The sequence below is a fragment of the Copadichromis virginalis genome, linkage group LG3 (genome assembly GCF_057382275.1).
Source record: "Copadichromis virginalis isolate Kocher_CV1m ecotype Utaka linkage group LG3, C_Virginalis_male_GT1.1, whole genome shotgun sequence".
In the NCBI taxonomy this organism is placed as follows: Eukaryota; Metazoa; Chordata; class Actinopteri; order Cichliformes; family Cichlidae; genus Copadichromis; species Copadichromis virginalis.
In genome coordinates, this window is record NC_140620.1 from 12,757,039 (window position 1) to 12,777,695 (window position 20,657).

General features: G+C 43.4%; 1 protein-coding gene across 2 annotated transcripts; it reads right to left on the bottom strand.

Moving 5' to 3' along the window:
• Nucleotides 1-9,618: 9,618 nt before the first annotated feature.
• On the bottom strand, nt 9,619-12,308 carry LOC146712861 (nuclear factor 7, ovary-like). 2 transcript variants are annotated; one of them, XM_085444881.1, is made up of 3 exons: nt 11,772-12,307; nt 11,557-11,693; nt 9,619-11,452 (listed from the first exon to the last, which is right to left on the bottom strand). In XM_085444881.1, exon 3 carries the CDS (start codon nt 10,825-10,827, stop codon nt 10,039-10,041), a length of 789 nt encoding a protein of 262 aa, XP_085301007.1. In that variant the 5' UTR covers nt 10,828-11,452; nt 11,557-11,693; nt 11,772-12,307; the 3' UTR covers nt 9,619-10,038. The 2 variants fall into 2 exon arrangements, with proteins under 2 accessions (XP_085301007.1, XP_085301000.1); XM_085444874.1 differs by having other exon boundaries at nt 11,557-12,308.
• Nucleotides 12,309-20,657: the final 8,349 nt, after the last annotated feature.

The following is a 20,657-nucleotide window of genomic DNA, read 5'->3' on the forward strand; positions in this document are numbered from 1 at the left end:
TGCAGGGCACAGGACTGTCAAAGTAAAATAAGGACAAACATCAAACCAGGGACACTAGACACAACACAAGAAACACAAGAGATGCAGAGAGAACACCTAACACTGGAAATAATTAACAAATAACCAGGAAACAAGTTAAAATTGTGAATATTAATAAACACAAACATAACCACGGAGTCACTAGACTCCAGACCATAACAGTTTGATGTTATCTTCTATTTTAACTGCATCAGTCAGCCATCTAAACCACCCACACCAGCCCCATCTTCATCTTCATCTTGATCCTTATATCTGTCTTTTTTTACTAAAACACACATTTTGCAGGATGTTGCTGGCACAGCAGTGGCAGAGGCCCCTCTGGCTTTTGGGTGAGATTTAAAGTCAGAGTCATAGATGTCAGTCTTCATCAAGATCTATATGTGTCACGGTCTGGCTGGCAGACCGTGGGGATGTGTGGGGAAGGAGGACCCAGGCGCGGTGCTCTATGTATAAACAGTGTGTTTATTTACAGTGTGCAACAAGGTAACAATAAATCCCCGTGTTTTCCCAGACTCCCGTGTCGTGTCTCCCCGTGAATAGTCCGTGTCTCTGTGCTCTCCGCTCCCGTGTCAGCACCCCCCGGTGCTCGCTGCTCTCGTGTCTTCCACGCTCCTCCTGCTGGAAACAATAGACGCAGCCGTCAGGACACATACAACTGCGGGCATATACACACACTAACTCAACTGAACAGAAGACTAACGTGGAGTCTCAAGCAATGATCCCGCGTCGGTGGGAGCTCCAAGACTGTCTTAAGTAGCTCCCCCGACGAGGCCTGATCAGCAGCAGGTGTGTTGCTTCAGGTGTGGCCAGTCCCCTTGCAGGGCCACACCCTCCAGGCCTGACGCCGCCTATAAACAAGTGCTCAGCCACCCACACACACATATACACAAGCACAGGGAAGGGGGAGCAACACCAAAATACACAACAATAATAATAATATAATACATAACTGCTCAGGGACCCTGGGCCGCTCAGTCCCAGGACCCTGACAATATGAAAGTTAAATCAATACATACACACGCCCACATAGACAGCATCAGTGTTACTGTTGCTATTTTGCTACTGTGGCCGATCAGCTCACAGTGTCACCCTGTATATTATCTCTTCCTCGTTCTGTTGCACTGGTGTTAGGTACTAACATGCAAGTTAGTACCTAACACCAGTGCAGTAATTAACCATTGCAGGTTGATTACTGGTGGTTCCTCTCTCTGCTATATTTGAACTGGTCTCCTGTGCTTATTGATTCATTCATTGGTCTTTCCTGGAGTTTGCTGCTCTCACTGGACAAGCAGTCGACCAATTTACTTGTCACCTTGCAGTGGCAATGCAGTAGTCTTCAGGGGTTACCTGAGTTTAATTACTGATTTGCTACACCCAGTGAGTTTTGGATAAAGGTGTCTAAGGCTACGGTCCCACTGCAGGTCATAATGCTTAATTCCGTTTTTTTGATCGAATCCGATTTTTTTTGTCCGGTTGTTCACACTACAAATAAAATGTGACACCAAAACGCACTCTAGTGTGAACTGTTCACGGCCCTCAAAGCAAAAGAAGACATCACACACAACATGCTTAGACCCAGACCAAACAGTATTGTTTGACTGATGGCCCTTAACCCTTTAAGACTTACCATAGAACCAAGTCCGCCAGAGCTTATATTATATTGTTACATGCTGTAGAGCCATTTTTGGGAGCATTTCAAGTTGCTATACATCAATACAACCATTATAGCCCAAATTTTAATAATATGTCTGTCACGGTTCTGGGTCAGTTTCGATTTTTAGTTTATTTTTGAATGATTGGTTTGGTTTTGGGCGCTATGAGTATTATTATTATAATGATGATGATTAGAATTCTATGTTTCTGTTTATTCATGTTTAAGGATTTGTTCTCGGTTGTATCTCACGTTTAGTTTAGTTCAGGTTCCATGTGTCATTCTCTGTCTGTCTGTCTCTCAGTGTCAGGTGTGCGTCTTGGTGTAGTGTTCTCGTTTCCTGTTTTATTGTGAAGGTCTGCGTCTCATGCGAGTGTGTTCAGTTTTACCTCTGTCTCGTCTTGTTGATTATTCCCAGCTGTGTCCACCACCTGTGTGTAATTCCCCTGTGTTTCTCTGTGTGTATTTAAGTCGTGTCCTCTGTCATTGTAGTTGCTGGTCCGTCTGTGTATCCACCATGTTTCATCCATGTGTTCCCTGCTGTCTACCATGGTCTGCCTCTGCTCGCCGTCCTTCATGTTCATGTTCCTGTTCTGGTTTCTGCGCTGTAGTTCAGTTGTTTTCCACTATAGTTTGTCTTCGTTTGCCACTTTCCCTTTGCCGTTTATTCAATAAACCACCTTCACACCTTCACGACTGCCTGCATTTGGACCCTCCTTCATTTCTTCCACACGGCTCTTGTCACTCGCCGTGACAGTACGGACCAGCCAGATATGGATCCAGCGGCAGTCACCCCACCCACAGAGCTTCGGAATTTCATAACGGACTCAGCTTCAAAATTAATCAACCTGTGGTTAGAGCATGAGGAAGAAACGTTTCTCTACATTCTGGAAGCCAGGCTACAACAGCTTATTTCCGATTATCCCTGGCTATTGGACTCACTGCACCCGCTGGTACAAAACTTCATCCTCCACGAACTCCACCTTCACCCCCCCGCCGCTACCGCTCGCCCGCTCGCTTCCACGGAGTACGTGCCGTCCGAACCGCCGGACGAGGGATTACCCGGCCCGTCGGAGCCGTCTCCGAAAAGAAAGCGACGTTCCCGCCGTCGGCGTAGCACCCCACAGCCGGATGTCGGGACATGTAAGCCACCGGCAGTGGTGAGTGAGAGGGACACTGTTTCTGCGTTGCCAGAAACAAGGACGATTTATTCTGGGGCCATTTTCTGTGTTTCCACTGAAAATGCTAGTGGTGTTTCTATGGCCACTGCTTCAAAGACTGTTTCTTCTGCCCTCAGTTCAGTCGCCACTAGCTCAGCAGCCTACTCACTCATTCATTCAGTCTTCATCCTCACCGCCGCATTACAAGCAGGGAACACACTTCATATAAACTTTTGCTGGTTCTCTTAAGCTGGACATCTCTGAGACAATTGCTCCCTCTAGGGCAGGGGTGCCCAATCCCGGTCGTCGAGAGCTACTGTCCTGCAGCTTTTAGATGCATCCTTGTTCCCACACACCTGAATCAAATGAATGGCTTGTTATCAGGCCTTTGCCAAACATGATGGCATGCTGAAGAGATCAAACCATTTGATGCAGCTGTGTTGGAGTAGGGATGCATCTAAAAGCTGCAGGATAGTAGCTCTCGAGGACCGGGATTGGGCACCCCTGCTCTAGGGCCTCCCCAGAGGCTGGGTGTCGCTCACCAGCCAACTCCACCAGAGACAATGTTGCATTAAGTGCACAGTAATTACATAAATTGCAAAAAAGTGCAATAAACTACAAAACAATTGAAAATCGCTTTTGTTTTTTTAACATATATTTCTAGTTAGAGAAATTTAAGAGGCTTAACCCTCAAAACTGTAAATACAAAAAAGTTGCACAAACTAGTTTCCCACCACAGGAAATTTATTTTGAGTGTCTTCATAGTTTTATTTTTGAAATACACCATTTTTATATACTGCAGGAAAAACAAAAATAAATATTATAATGCAAATGTGCAGAAAAGCAGCATATGCATCAAAATAAACTATTTCCAGCAGTGCAATATGAGTCCTAAGCATCCCAGAAACAACACAGAAAGTCATGAAGTCAAAGATAACTTTTAAAAACACCAGTATAAGCTCATGAGGCCCTGATGGTAAAAAACTACATTTCCGTGAAAATGACGTCACTTCCGGTTTCGGGCAGGTAATGGCGGACATGCAATAGTTCACGCTGACGTCTAGTCCAACATAGGAAGTGTTATGAACAGCTGATCAGATCGGCAAAATGTGTTTCTGGAATATTATGTTTTTGTTGCTGCAAGTGCTTTTTATGCAGTTTTTGCAAAGCTTTATGTGGAAGGAAACTGTGACCGAGGACAAGCTGATGGCATAAGATGTAAGTACAACTCCTCCGGTTTCATATGCAAAAAAAAATGTTGCGCTAGCTTACGTGGTTGCAGTGCTAACGGGATTTAAAAATAGCTACGCAAAACGGAGCGTGCCCGCTCCGACCGGCTTTAAAGGGCTAATATGAAGACTTGTTTCGGACTTTACGTTTCCCAATTTTGTTTTAAGTTATAAATTTACTTTGTTATTTACGAATGGCCTAATAATTATCCTTATTGCTGTTTTAGAGGAGCGGTGCTTCAAAGGATAGTTGCATATTTCTGTCAGAATCTACAGATTATACAGTACAAATAAAATGTTCACGTTTCTTGAGCTTTGTCTTTCCATCAGTTTCACTGACATCTACACTGAATGGCCAGGAAATGTTCACGATGTCTTCTCCGGCGCTGATAATTGGCATCTGTCTTGTGTCAGTGACGTAAAAGACGGATTTATGACCTGACTGTAACCAACTTTAAGGTATAAAGGTGAATTACACCACATTGGACCCGTAATCAGGCCCTGGCCAGTATCACAAGACACAAATAAGGGAGAGTCCAATCCAGGTTACCTTAATTGATGATTCTAAATTTCCCATTGGTGTAGATGTGAGTGTGAACGGTTGTCCATCTCCCTGTGCTAGCCCTGTGACAGACTGCAGACCTGTCCAGGGTGTAACTCGCCTCTCAGCTTTACCTAACAATAAAAAGTGCCTTGAGGTGACTGTTGTTGTATTGTTATGTTGTTTCGACATCATCATCTTTCTCTTCACCTCAAGCCTAAACTCCTTCACTGGAAGAATGCTCCAACACACAAAACGGTGCATAAACATGAGGATTTTCCCTGATATTCCTACATAAATAGCACAGCTGTTGAACGAGTCTCCAGCTTAAGTTCTTGGGGACCCACATCTCTGAGAATCTGTCAATTAACACCTCCAGCCTGGTCAAGAAGGCCCATCAGCAATCTTCCCTCTAAGCTGGCACGTGCACAATTGCGCACTACTGTTGTCACTCTGCCTCCACCATGGAGACAGTCTCCATGGTGATGAGTACAATTGGCAGCTGAAACTGTTGTGAACTTCTCCATGAGTCATATTTCCTGTTTCCGAGCTGCTGATTGGCTCTTTGGGCCCTTTACCTTCAGGAGGTCATGGACGAAGCACTGAAGTCGTTCACAGAGAGAAGTGTGAACTGATCAAGCAAAGAAACTGAAACATTTCAAATGGAAGAAACTGAACTGTTTCCTAATTCCTGTGACTCTGACCTTTGACCTGTGTGTTTATTACCTTTATTATTTTTTAAATCTTAACATCTCTGTTGTGAAACAGACTGAGCACAAAGAAAACAGGATGTTTCTGAGAAAAAGAAGAAGGAAAAAGCCGCAGAGCTGCAGACTGATGCACTTTTACCACAGAGCATGAAAGAAACATGGATGACCAGCAATGTTCCCTCTAAGCTGCGCACGTGCACAATTGCGCACTGCTGGCACGGTCTCTGCGCACAGAAAAACATCTAACCTGAATTTAAATTAAAATAAATACGTTAACAATTCTGTTTTGCAGTGTTAGTCAGTGAGTGACTGGCTGCTCCTGTATGGGATTAGAACGATGCCACCTTATCCCATAGTCCAGCCAATGATGCAATTCACATTCGTATATACGCTAATCAACGTCGTTGACAGGCTATGACAGCGTCCTTATGTGCCGACACCGGTGTTTTAGCAAATCAGCTGATGTGGAGTGAAGCCACGTTAATGACAACGTGTCCAACCATTGGAGATGTGAGCAGGACAGACGAACAACTGACGGAAACATTGTGGACTTTATACCAGTTTTTAAACTGTGTTGATCGGCCACGTAAAACCAGAGTTATGATAAAAATATCTGCAATGTTTGTTTTTCTTCCTGAATACTGTCGTTGTTTATATTTACTGCGGAAGAGACGGTAAAAACAGCGTTTTATATGGAAAACGCTCGAAAGCCTGTGAGCAAACACAAAACCAAAAAACCAAAAAACCCCAGCCTTTCCTATTGGTGGAAAAATGTACCATGTCAACCAATCAAAAAATGATATGGCAACGTGGCATCTAGTTGTTAAGAAACGGGGGGAAGTTTTAGGAGTGACGGCGGTGCTTTGAGATGTGAGAGATTTGTGACGTTTAGCGCAAATCTTGTGTAGTTAGTGTGTAGTTAGTGTGTAGTGTGTCAATAGTTTTGTTGTGTGTGTCAGAACAATGAGGCGACTGCTGAATGTTACAGGTGTTACAGCAGTGATACATCTGCTGTTGTCAGGCCTGCAGGTATCAGGCTGTTGTTCTCCTTTATCTCACAGTGGACAGAAATTATTTTCTGGAGTGGCACAAATAATTTGTGTGGCATCAGATTTGATGCAGAACAGCTGATTGTTCTGTAAATAGTTTGAAATGTTTGTTTAAAAAAACTGCTTTGGCTGCATTTTTAGGTAAACAGCTGCAAAAAACTTTGTTATTTGCAAAACTCAGTTACTTTTTTGAAGAAGTAACTATATAATTAATTGCTCAACATTGGTCTTTATTTACTGTATTTTGCAGACAGAGTTACAGACTCTCTCCCAGACTCAGACTCATGATACAAGTCAGAGCTTTAAAAGTTGTGTTTTCAAAATTAGAGTTCAAGTTATTTTTACTTCCAATAGTGTTAACATGCTACACAGGTCATGAACAAGATTTTTTTACATTTTCATTGTAAGTGGGCTAAAGCAGTTAATTAAAATTAGTCTAACATAAACGTTGTAATTTGATTATTTTAATAAACCAAGTAACTTGGATGTCAGTGCGCCCCAGGGCAGCTGTGGCTACAATGTAGCTTGCTATCGCCAGTGTGTGAATGTGTGTGTGAATGGGTGAATGACTGAATGTAGTGTAAAGCGGTTTGGGGTCCTATGGACTAGAAAAGCGCTATACAAATGCAGGCCATTTATATTAGATGCTGGCGTGACCACAGTGCACACGTCTGCTGTGGCTCACAGTGGTCCAAGGGACGCTCAGGGAGTTTGTGTGTTTGCTCAGACACGTGAAAAATTAGAGGGAACATTGATGACCAGTGTTATCAGCCAAACCCAAACACACTGCAGCAAGAAGCTCCATCAGTGTCACACTAACTCGAGTCAAAAAGAAGCAGCACAAGTTTAAAAGAATAAAAAGTCACTGATGGATATAAAGGACATTTTATCTGTTCAGTCTCTTCATATGTCTCATGTTCACATGTTCCATATCTTAACTGTGTGTAGCAACAACAGATAACACACATGTGTGGGCCTCATCTGAGCTCTGACACATGTAGCTCAGTGACAGCACTGTCTCTCTCTGCCTCTCTGTCTACATGGCTGTGGACAAAAATATAAACACTGAGGCTTCAAAATGCAGCATCTACAACACTGTCACTCTGCCTCCACCATGGAGACCGTCTCCATGGTGATGAGTACAATTGGCAGCTGAAACTGTTGTGAACTTCTCCATGAGTCATATTTCCTGTTTCAGAGCTGCTGATTGGCTCTTTGGGCCCTTTACCTTCAGGAGGTCATGGACGAAGCACTGAAGTCGTTTATCACGTAAAAAATATTTTTAGTTTATAATAATTTGATAAATAATAAAATATTAATAAAAACTGGAGGTTTTTTTAGAACTTAGATTTTAAGCTATTTATGCCTTTTTTGCTGCTCTTTTTTAAACTTATTCCCTTTAAACTGTATTTATTCTTTTTAAAATATATTGGTTATTGCACTGTAGAGGCTGCTGAGGAACAGTATTTCGTTTCAGGCTGTGTAACACGAAATGACAATAACCAATAAAGTCTTGAGAGCTGCCATCATTGTTCCAGCAGGAGGCAGTAAAACACCAAACTGCACCTGTTGTGCTGAAAAGGTGTGAGCATGTGCAGTAACCCAGTAAGTTACCTGAATATCTCTCTCTCACACACACACACACACACACACACACACACACACACACACACACACACACACACACACAGTACTGATACTAATGACTCGCTCTCAGATCTATTTGGGTTTAATGTCAGGGTATATTTGTGGATGAAAGTTTTGGTAGGACACATGATGTGGACAGTCTGGTAATCCCAGAATATTTTAATGTAAGAAAACTCCAGACAGCTCTGGAGAAAGTTTCAGAGTAAAAGCCCTGGAGTGTTTTACATGTTATTCTGTTGGATTAAATCTGACGGAGCTGATTCATAAACACTTCACTGCCAGGTATCAGGTGACCTGCAGAGACTGATCCTACAAACACTCAGAAACAGAGTAAACCAAACTGCACCACAGTGATCAGACGAAACCTTCCTGACATGAACACAGCTCCTCAGTAAAAACTGTGAACCAGCAGAGAGACTACACCCAGCACCATACACCACCTCTCTGACACAGTACACCCTCGGGCAGGTGGTGTCCCCATAAACAGTGTGAGAAGCTCTGATTATTTACTATGTTCAAACAAACTGAGTGTCCACAAACGTCTGAGCTCACAGTGAGAGCTGCTGGCACAGTTTGGAGGTGTTCTGCCCCCTGCTGGACACACAGAGCTACAACATGAGGATCAGAGGAGGCTGGTGCTGCTTCACCTTTAGACACAAGAAGGAGGTCAAAAAATGTAGAAACAGAGATTGTTTTTAAACCTGTAAAGGAGGAAATCCTGAAGAACCAATCCACAGCCAGAAAAGAAGTCTAACTCTGTGCTGCTCCAATCAGGAATCAGCTCTGTTACTGTGTGAGTGTGTAAAGTCACAGAGTAGCTGGTTTCAAATGTATCTATAAAGTTTATTTACATTTTATTTAGGCTTCAAAAAACAGTCCAAGTTTATTTCTTTGGACTTTGTTCACTTAATGGATGTTTCCCTGCATTTCTATTTTCACACAGTTTATTTCTTACAGCAGGAAAACTGAACAGAATGTATGTAAGAGGTCAGAGTGAGGATGACGTCACTTAATACAGGAAATACATGTTTGTCTGTTTTGATGATGAAGGACTTCTTCAGCTCTGTAAACAGCTACACTTGAGAGGACAGAGGTGATTTCATGGATCAATAACAATGTGTTTATCAGCTTTCATCATCGCAGTGCAGACATGACGTCAGATCTATCAGAGTGAAGGCCGTCTCTCTGATGACGTCACAGAGCAGAGTCCTTCTGTCCAATAAAGGATCTCAGATCAGCTGCTGCCATCTTGTGGCCACAGTTGGTTACTGTCTCTGAAAGTTGTCTCATGTTTCCTGTTGTCCTGCTAACAAAGGCTGGAGCTCATCATGCTGAGAGGGCAGCAGCATTTTGTGGCTCTTCACACATGTTCATTATATTCTGATGATCCTGGATGGAGACAAACTACAGATAAGTGTGTTCAGCCCAACTAGTTTATCTCATTACAGCAGTTTGATGTTTCCCTTTGAATCCCCCTGAAGATCCTGACAGTGAAGCACGTACATAATACTCCAGCCTTTCAACTCTGAGCTTATTTAGTTCTATTAATACACTGAAATCTCATTTGTGTCATGAAGAAAGTCTTTAATCAAACAGAATTCAAAGATCAGAAACATTTCATATATGGAGTTAAACATGAATCATTGTTTCAACAACATATTTATTGTTGTCATAAACAGACAAGAAGACAACAACAAACTGCTCCTCCCATTCAACACATGTCAGTCCATATCCCAGCAAACTAAATCATCTCCATTTACACATCAAATAGAAACATGAATCACTTGTAATGATTAGAAACTTGATAGAATTTCAAATCTAGTTTGGGGAGTCATTCAGTGAGAAACAGTGAAATGATTTTCCATGTGAAAAGGTGGACAGCAGAAACAGAAAGAAACAGTGAAACTAAAAGAGAAACAAAGAGCTTTGGAACAACGAGGCAGCAGGAGGACAGCTGCAGTTTAACAGCTTCAACTCACTGACAGGAAACAACATTAGAAACATCATCATCCTCAACTCATCTGCTGCACTGACACTGACACCTTCAACGGACACACCTTCACTTTACCACCATCAACAGTGCGAATGAGTAGAAACATCCTGTGAGTGAAAGTGTGTGTGAAGGTGTGTATGTGTGTGTTAGTATCAGGATCAGAGAACGACAGCTTTCCTCTGTTCCAGTCCAGATTCACTCTGATCCTCTGGAGCTTCTTCTCTACTGAGAGAGCAGTGAGAGGAGCTGATGGTGAGCGTGTGTAGTATTTACCTAAAAAGAACAATATTGTCCATAATCCAGACAGTATGACTCCCTTCCTCTGCACAGACTCTGCTGACACACCCAGTTCCCACCGTGTACTGTCTCCAACTTCAACATCCCAGCTGTGAGTCCCTGAGTTAAAGCCCTCAGAGCCCAGGACAGAGTTGTAATAATCAAACCTCTCTGGATTATCAGGAAGCTGCTGCTTCTCTCCTCCTCTCACACTGGTCAGATCTTCAGACAGGATGAGGTTTGGATGAGCAGTGTTTGGGTCCAGAATGAGAGGAGTGTAGGAGACCATGTCCTTCATGTTGTTCCAGATGTTGAAGGTCAGGTTGCCCAGGTGTTTGGCCTGGTCTATCAGAGCTCCTGAGGGCAGCTGTGGATCATCCAGCAGGGGGCAGCGCTGGACTCTTTCCACTGCAGCCTTGTAGTTGTGCAGGAATGAGACGTCTTCAGCTCTCAGCTCCTCCTCTGTGGCTCTGACTGTGTCTGAAAGAGCTGCTATCTCTCTGCTCAGAGCCTCCATCTTCTCCTTCATCATCCCACTCTTCTGCTCCTCTTCCTCCCTCAGTGCAGCCAGCCTGGCCTCCTCTTCCTCTGCTAGAAACTGGTGAAGCTTCTTAAACTGCTCCTTAATCTGCCTCTCTGTGTGTCGGGCCTGGACCTTAATGTGTTCTGCTGTTTGATCAAACTTCACTTGAACTTCTTCACAAACCTTTAACTTCTTCTTTAAGGGCTCCAGAGTTTCCTGAAGTTCCTTCTTGTGTTGTTGTGCAGCTTCATCGATGGGTCTGAATCTGTGATTGGTGTGTTTTTCTGAGTCTCTGCAGACGTGACACACACTGGCTGCTGATGGTCCAGACAGAAGAGTTTGAGTTTCTCAGAGTGCAGACTGCAGAGAGCCTCTGAAGCTCTCTGATCTCTCTCCTGTAAGAACGACTCACACAGGTTCTTTAAAGCCAGATTTAAAGGTGGATCATTCCTTGAAGATCTTCTGTTACAAACTGGACACTCGTGTGTTGGTCTCTCTCTCCACCATCTCTTCAGACAGTCTTTACAGAAGCTGTGGCTACATGACAGAAGAACAGGATCTCTGAAGACCTCCTGACAGACCGGACAGCAGAGATCCTCCTCTGATCTGGAAGCCATTGAGTCTGTGAGTGAAGCTGAAAACAGCAGACAGGAAGTACAGTCAGTCCTGGCTCCTCCCCTCCCTCCTCTACCACCTTCACTGAAACTTCCTTTGAGTCGTGTTTTTGCTCAAACTCACATTCAGTGTGTGGAGCGTCAGCAGCTTGAAGCAGCAGTGTTGGAGTTTTCCACTTTTCTCTCCTGTAGCTGGACTCACTCAGAGGAAGCTGCTAGTTTGGTCTGAGCTCAGTCTGATCGTCTGTGCGTCTCTCTTTACTGAAGAAGAAAAACATCTTGTTTCCTGGTTTTGTTGCATGTAAGTGACGTGAGGGGAGGAGACAAATGTTGCTTTACCTGTAGCCTAGGTGTGCTTCATTCCAGAGTTAGACTTTCATCCTGCCAGCAGCTCAAAAGCTATAAAACAGGTTTTCCTCCATTCCAGCTGCACATGTCACAACATTACTCTTAATTTTAATTACTTTTGTAGAATCTATTTAGACTTTGAAGCAAAACTATCAGATTTCTCACATAACTAAAAGATTTAATTTATTTATCAGTAATCATCAGTGCACCTTACTCACCAATTTTGGGTAAAACACACTGCTAACCTCAGTAAGGGCCAGTCAAAACACCCTTTACCTCAGGTCACAAATAAGTACAGTATTAAAGTTCTGTGAGTGATGAGACATTCTGTATGATTTTAGGATGGATTTCTTCATTTTAGCCCTGATTTTGATTTTGCTGTATTTCCAAATCTTAGACATAATGGAGGATTTCGGAACATAAAACTTACCAGAAAGTGATTATCATCAACAGTTTGGTTGCTGATGTCATAGCTAAATTTAACCCAAAAAAGATGTGACACCATTAAAAACTGCCAAAAAACTATGCTTGAGACTAGGGCTGGGCCATATTATACCGTCCACGGTAATACCGGTATAATGTTAGGCAACGATAGGAAAATGAAATATCGCGATAGAATATGAGTAAAACGCGCATGCGCAGTGCCTTTGTTTTCATACGCACATGGCCGATTGTTGAGTGAAACAGATGAACCAGAATTGGTTTGTAAAAATGGTGCAACTTCAGTGATGTGGAACTGGTTTGGTGTTTGTCCGTCAGATACACGACAAAGCACATTTTTTTGCAGAACATGCAAGCGGCCGTCGTTATTGTCGTATTTGTCGGACTAAGATGCTCTTAAATCTGGGAGTAATCTGGGTCCTAAACTCCGTATGCTTCAGGTCAAACGAACACTGCAGCATCACTGAGAGTTAAAAACTGTCTCAATTCTTTGATCTTTAATAAAACGATCAGCATTGCTGCTTAACCAGGTGAAATTATGAAGTTTAACTTCCAGGCATCCATGAAAACAAAATTTATTAAGTTAGCTCGCTAGTTTCGCTAGTTACCTAAGCATGATATAGCATGTTCTGACTGAGATTTCTGGAAAAATTCAAACGTACAGCTCTGCTATCACGTCCAACATAAATGAAGACAGGAAACTAAACAGCAGTGACGTTTGTAGGGTTACTGAAGTTGGGCTAGCTGGTATATAATGATGTGCTACCTGATCGCTAGCGACACAGCTATGTTAGCATAACATAAACAGTGAAGCTGGAGGACGAACACTAACGTTAACTTTTATAAGTGTTAAAGTTCCTGATAGTTAGAGACAAATGCAATCGCATGGCAGGATGCTGTAAACGGACTAAACTTCAGTCAGGAGAACAACTGAGATAATCCATCCACAATACCAGGTTAGTCATTAATATACTGCAACAACATGGGAATAGAGCAGCTGCCAGAGAATTCAACATTAATGAATCAATGGTACAGAAGTGGAGGAAGCAAGAAGAATGAGTTTAATAAAGTTTGATTTATCTGACTGCTTTGTTTCGCTTAATGTGCCTTATAATCCCGTGCACCTTATGGTCCGAAAAATACGTACTGCACACTGCAGTTTAATGTTGCAAAGCACCTCTTTTTAACTTCAGTGGATATTATACATGGTTATGCTCAGGATATGTCAGCCCATTTCTAGTGGAAATGCCTTTTGGTTAAACTTTCAGCAAGGAATTTGCATTTGCACTGTTACATTTTTATAAAGCTTTAATGTACATAAAAACCAGCTTCTTGTTTAAGTGAAAATAAATGGAAGGTTGTCTTTTTGCGCTAGTAATGTTGTGGAGTTGTATTTTGTCTCGCATCAATTATATCGTCAGTTATATCGTTATCGCAAATTTTCAAATATATATCGTGATAAATATTTTTGGCCATATCGCCCTGCTCTACTTGAGACTTGTGTCTTTTAGGGACTTTTCTAACACAAATATCTGCTTTAACTTAAATGAGGACCACGAATGTCCTTTGGAAACTGGTAAATACAATGAACTCTTTGACTAAACATCTGCTTGTGTTAAGGTACGCTTCATGATTTCAAGATTTATTTCTTTTCTCTTGGTGTTCCAGTCCAGTCTTGCTTTTTTCCTGTAAATAAACCTTTTTTTGAGTTTGCTTTGGGTCCAAACCTATGTGGAGCCTCTAGTCTGTGACAGATGATGGATCATGTACAAAAGACGGTTTGTCTCAGGTGAGCCAGATACAAAATCTAAGCGTCACAATATTTGCACTACTCGGTGTACATCTCTAATATTTTATTTTGTTTTCCTTGAACACACGAGCACATTTTACAGCAAGTGCAGCAGTAAATGTATTGATGGTACATTTTACTGCACTTGTACATCTTGGAAGACTGTGTTGAATCAGCCTATGCATGACCTCTGTTACCTAAGCACTTCCCATCAGGGCCCCCAATGTTCTCAGTACTGCTAAATCTCCTGGGCACTGAGGAATTTCCATTCACAACAAAATGCGGTATTTCTCCAGCTTCTCGTGTTCCTTCTTCCTGATATTGCTGTCATTCGGAACCGCTACATCGATCACTACGGCCGTCTTCTTCTGTTTGTCTACCACCACTATGTCCGGTTGGTTAGCCACCACCATTTTGTCCGTCTGTATCTGGAAGTCCCACAGGATCTTAGCTCGGTCATTCTCCACCACCCTTGGGGGCATCTCCCATTTTGACCTCGAGACTTCCAGGTTATACTCGGCACAGATGTTCCTGTACACTATGCCGGCCACTTGGTTATGGCGTTCCATGTATGCCTTGCCTGCTAGCATCTTGCACCCTGCTGTTATGTGCTGGATTGTCTCTGGGGCATCTTTACACAGCCTGCACCTGGGGTCTTGCCTGGTGTGATAGACCCCAGCCTCTATGGATCTTGTACTCAGAGCTTGTTCTTGTGCTGCCATGATTAGTGCCTCTGTGCTGTCTTTCAGTCCAGCTTTGTCCAGCCACTGTTAGGATTTCTGGATATCAGCCACCTCCTCTATCTGCCGGTGGTAAATACCGTGCAGGGGCCTGTCCTTCCATGATGGTTCCTCGTCTCCAACCTCTTTCTTGGGTTTCTGCTGCCTGAGGTATTCACTGAGCACTCGGTCAGTTGGGGCCATCTTCCCAATGTATTCTTGGATGTTCGTTGTCTCATCCTGGACTGTGGTGCTGACACTCACCAGTCCCCGGCCCCCTTCCTTCCGCTTAGCGTACAGCCTCAGGGTGCTGGACTTGGGGTGAAACCCTCCATGCATGGTAAGGAGCTTTCTTGTCTTTATGTCAGTGGCTTCTATCTCCTCCTTTGGCCAGCCTATTACCCCAGCAGGGTACCTGATCACGGGCAGGGCGTACGTGTTGATGGCCCGGATCTTGTTCTTACCATTCAGCTGACTCCTCAGGACTTGCCTGACCCTCTGCAGGTACTTGGTGGTTGCAGCCTTTCTAGCGGCCTCTTCATGGTTCCCATTTGCCTGCGGGATCCCCAAGTACTTGTAACTGTCCTCTATGTCTGCAATGTTGCCTTCTGGTAGTTCAAACCCCTCAGTTCTGACTACCTTCCCTCTCTTTGTTACCATCCGACTACACTTCTCTCTCTCTCTCTCTCTCTCTCTCTCTCTCTCTCTATATATATATATATATATATATATATATATATATATATATATATAAATAGATATATGTATATATATATATATATATACACACACACATATATATATATCACTGACTTTAATTATTAAACATTCGCACATAAATAAGTGACGTCATATTCAGTACTTTTGACAGTTCACTCTTCGGCCGCTCCATCTTATTAGGGAAATTCCAAATACATAAATGTAAATTTCAAAACTCAACCCCATCATTTAATTTATTTTTGATTGAAATTGAATATTACTTAAAGTCTCTTAAATTAACTTCCAATAAAAAAGCTTTATCATTGATTGAAGTTCATTCAGAAATGTTTAGCAAATGAGCTGTCACAACTTTCAAGTACAAAGTTGTTATGAAGTCTGTCACATTCCCCCCCTTTTTTCTTTTTTTCTTTTCTATCCTTTATTTATTTATCCTCCTTATTTCATTGTACTGTATATTGTTACTCTTATTTGCCTTGTATGTCTACTGTACAAACTGAACTGGAATGACTGACTGTTCGCTTTATAAGTTCAATAAAGTTTGGGAAAAAAAAAATCTCTTCGGCTGCTCCCTTCTGCCGTATTTTGCCGCAAAATTATCCACACCCACCGCCGTGCTATGAATTGTGGGATATATGGGACCACGAAGCGTGCACCGGACCACGCTTGATATTTGGGGAAATCGACGGCGCATTTGGAGTATGCATTTGAAGCACACTTTGAATTGGGACAGCCGTCGTCGCGTGGCGGTGACGTAACCGCACTTGAAATGCGTACTTTAAGCGTGCAGTCTCTTAATTGGGACACAGCTTGTGTGTATTTAAGTTGTGTCTTCTGTCATGGTAGTTGCTGGTTCGTCTGTGTTGTTTCCCCTCGGTCTCCCTGCATCTCTCCATGTGTATTTCCCCGGACCTCCCTGCATCTTCGTTTCTGGTTTGTTTTGTTAGTTTTACCCAGTTTAGGTTCCAGTTTCATGTTCCCAGTGCCTTTGTTGTTTGTTTTTCCCTTCGTTAATAAACACTCACCTGCACCAGAGCTGCCGCGTCCAGGTCCTAAATATTCCACACGGCTTGACCCGGCAAACCGTGACATTTCCAGTGTTTCCAATCTCTTCCCCTGGCCTTATTAAGCTCATTCCTAAACATTGCATCAGCAGCTAAACTGCTAGTCCACATTCAAAAAACAGTGGTTTTATCTGGCCCCCTCCCCAGCAAGACAAGGGTTGATATGTTTAGCTTGCTGGCTGTCTGAGTGGTGTCCAAAAAACAATGTGGGCTTTCTAGATAATTGAGAAACTTTCAGGATTAAATCTGGTGTTGTTAGGAGAGACGGCATCCATCCCACTTTGGATGAAGCAGCTCTTATTTGTAAAAACCTGGTCAAATATATGAAAACGTCCAAAAATGTGCCCTAAAGGCTGATTCTGTTCATCTGGACGCAGCATTTTCAGTGGGAGAAACGTTTCATCACTCATCCATTCTCTCTTGGCTCTTGACGGAGGCGGTCGCACTTTCTCCCTCTCCTTCTCCCTTATCTTTCCTGCTTGGCTTCTCATGTCTTGTATAGTGTTGCTTATTCTCCAACCCTAAGAGAGTCTCCCAGACTTGTTCTCTAAAAACATAAAGAAGAACTATGGATTTGATCAACTGGTCTCTTAACACAGGGTTTGTACGCTTTTTTCAGGGTCAAATTCAAGCACTTTTTAAGCACTTTCAAGGTCCCTTTTCAAGCTTTTCCAGCACATGCCCCCCCCCCCCCCCCCCCCAAAATAAAAAAGAATGCATGTTTCAATTCGCATCACCTCAGTAAGACCATGTGAAAATGAAAACAAATCATCCTAGGTGAACTTGAACACCTTTGTTCCCCTTTTGTTAAGTAATAGAGAAACGCACCACACAAAAATACTGTAGAAGGAAACGGTTGCCTTATATACAGAGTGTATAAACTCAAAATGCACATTTCACTTAAAAATTAAGATTTGACAATGTGAACAAATCAACCCCAAAAAAAGAGATAAATAAGTCTTCTCATCAGAAATTGATGCTTTTTTCCTGTGTGACAAAAAAAATGTCACACAGGAGCCTGAGTGCTGAAGATATCTACCTATTCAAAACCATGGTTACAGGGTACTGGTGGATCAGAGCTGGCTTGGCCCTGACTTATCGAAGAATTAAGAAAGCGGAACCGGCTGTTCAACCCCCCCCCCCCCAAGGCTGCCCGCTGGGATTGGAACGATGTGAAGAGTTTGTCAAAATGGGCTCATTGAGTCAGCACGGAGAAGATCTTGGAGAGGCTACGGCTGCTGTGAATACTCAGAATAAGATCTCTGACTGCAGACTGGATACATCTCAGAAGGGCTCGCTCGGAATAACATCTCTGGGCGCAAATTGGATGACATCTCGGGGAGGCACACTGCCGTGAGTTCTCAGAAATCGGCTCCTTGAGCACAAGAAATGACAACATCACAGAACGCAAGTATGGCGAAGCTCGCGGCTCTCCAACGGGAGATTGAGAGACCAGTGTTGGACTGTAGAACTGCTTTGAAATTCATATGAGCTGTTCGCACTAAAGTAAAAAATACCATCACTTATGCGGATACCCCTTTGGTGCCAGCTGCGGTCTCAAGGCTGGAGCTGAACAACAACACCCTGATAACGACTGTGTTTAGTCTGTTCCTTCCCATTCCATGCAAGGCCACCTGGGTTGGCTGGAAGACTGTTTACTTAGCCTAGCAGGGCGAAGGACACTGTCTCAGCTGAACTACGGACATGCACACACACACACACACAGACATATACACTGATATGCACACATTCATCCACCTCCCTTTTCAAACGCCTTCAACGCTTGTTCCCTTCCGATGTTGCACCCTTTACCCATCCCTGTTGCTTGTCATGTGTTTCTTTGGTGTAGTAAGAGTTTTTTTTTTCATGTGCTATGTGCAAAGGTGTTTTTTTCTGTTGTCAAACTGATCTCCCTGTTGGAGCTCAGTCTGGGGGGAGTTATTTTTTCTCCTTATCTTTCCTCATGTGGTGCATTTTCCATTGTTATACCTCTCTGACCTCTCTTCCCCATGTGATGTTTTGTGTAATGTATGTATGGTCGGAGGGTAAGATGGTGCCGCCATTGCGTGCAATAGGTTGGCAGCCTTATGAAATTTCCCCTTGAGGGACTAATAAAGGTATATCAAAATCCTGTTCCCTGATGGTGTTACGTGTCTTTGAATACACATGGACCAACAGGAAGTCTACATCAGAGCAAGTCCACTCAACCGTGGCATCCTGTGAGAGGTCAGCTGTCGTTTTGCAGGGCAAGATGGCAGACTCCGATCCTTCTACCACCTTCACAATCACCTGCTGGTCTGAGAGGACAAGGAACAAAAAATGATCACATATAGAAGCAGCAGCCATTACCACGACAGTGAACTACACTGTTATCCTAGTACAGTGGAACCCCGACTTATGAATACCCCATTTAACGAAAATTTCAAGTTACGAAGGCACTTAACGGCAATATTTCTGCCCATGTTACGGCAAAATGCCCGCGTAACGAAATCCGCTGGCTCTGATTGGCTGAGCCCAGAATGCCTACAATGCCCACAATGCCTTCCAGATGACGTGACAACCCCCTTTGCTTTCGTACTTGCGCTTCGCTGTTCCACTTGAACAACGTATTGTTGTTGCAGTTAGCAATTAGCCTATCGGCTATCGTTTACTCAAAAGGCGCGATGGGTGCTTCGACTTACGAAAATCTTCGACTTACGAAAGACCGTCGGGAACAAATTAATTTCGTAAGTCGAGGTTCCACTGTATTTACATTCCTCTCCTCTGACTCTGTCCTTCCAGTAGTGTTAATAAAGTATTTAAACATCCTTTGTGTGGCCATTATCAGTTGATAGTGTGCTGAGCCTCGTGGAGTGGTGCACAGATACTTTTACATGTTCATTCACTGCAGAAAATAATACAAAATCACTCATTTGACATTTTTTTAATTTTTTTGCATGTTAAATCGAGCACTCAGATGAAACAAACCTTGCACCCTCCTAATGAACTAACAGTGAGAAAAACATATCAGGGTTTTCAAACTGTGCTAAAGAGCCGGCAACATGCGGCTAGCTTATCTAGGATTATTGCCTCAGACAAGGTGCCAGCTCAGAGTTCAGCTTCACACCTTGTTAAACCAGATCAGTGGAAACAAGTCCAGACGCGCACAGATCACTTCTGAGGAAAGAGGAAGACGTTCAGTTTCCTCATAGTTTCACACCTGAGTGCTACGGCTGGAGGCGGCTGCTGCGGCACACACAAAGCTCCACCTTCACCCCGACATGGAAACATGCACTGAGCTTCAGGCCTGAAGCTCAGCCAATCACAGAAGAGAATCGGGAATGAACTTGATCAGCTGAGAACAGAGACGGTGATTTGAGGTTCAGCTGTCAGAGTGAGGCTACCTCACAGTGGACCTGAGCCCCTTTCCTTGTGCATCTCCCATCAGTTCAGTTCTTTGGGTCCTCACAAAAGCAAAGACCTCTAGGGCAAAGGTGTTCTTCCTATTCTTCCTCCCCGCAACGTGACATACAAAGAAACAGCAGACAATCCTTCGCCTGTATGTGTGTGTCATGGTCCTCCAGGCCTGCTGTGTGTCGCTGCCATTTCTCTCTCAGTATGAATATGTAGTGTTTTTGTGTTTGTTTCTTTAACCAGGCCTGCTGGGTCCAGGATCCAGGACCTTCACCCTCCTCCTCTAACCGTGCAAGTGAACCAGCTCCCATCTGTAAGTCTGCTTTCCTGTTGTTGCCTCAAAGATTACTCATTTGTCATCTCCTCAGTGCAGCAGCCCTGGTGTTGTTTCCCCGCAGAGAGGGAGAGAGAGCGCCAGCTGTGGATTAGTGCTGGTAGAAGTGTATCGAGGCTTCGAGACGACCTGAAACCGTCTCCACAGTGACACCTGCTGGACAATTTGGCTATCACTATAGGAGTAAATGGAGCTCTCGCCCTGAGTGAGCACTTGGTGACATGAGGCCTGGGATTTTCTTCTCCTTTCAAGAGACTGAAAAGAAGCTCAGTCATGTGAAAGCCTGGCTTTCAACATCCCGTTACTCCTGTCTACCTTCTTTATCTCTTCGACCGTTTAACCCTTTAACCTTCACACACTCTCTTTCTTGATTGAAAAAGAACAAACTCTGGGACTGAATTCAGAAGTTCAGATGGTTCA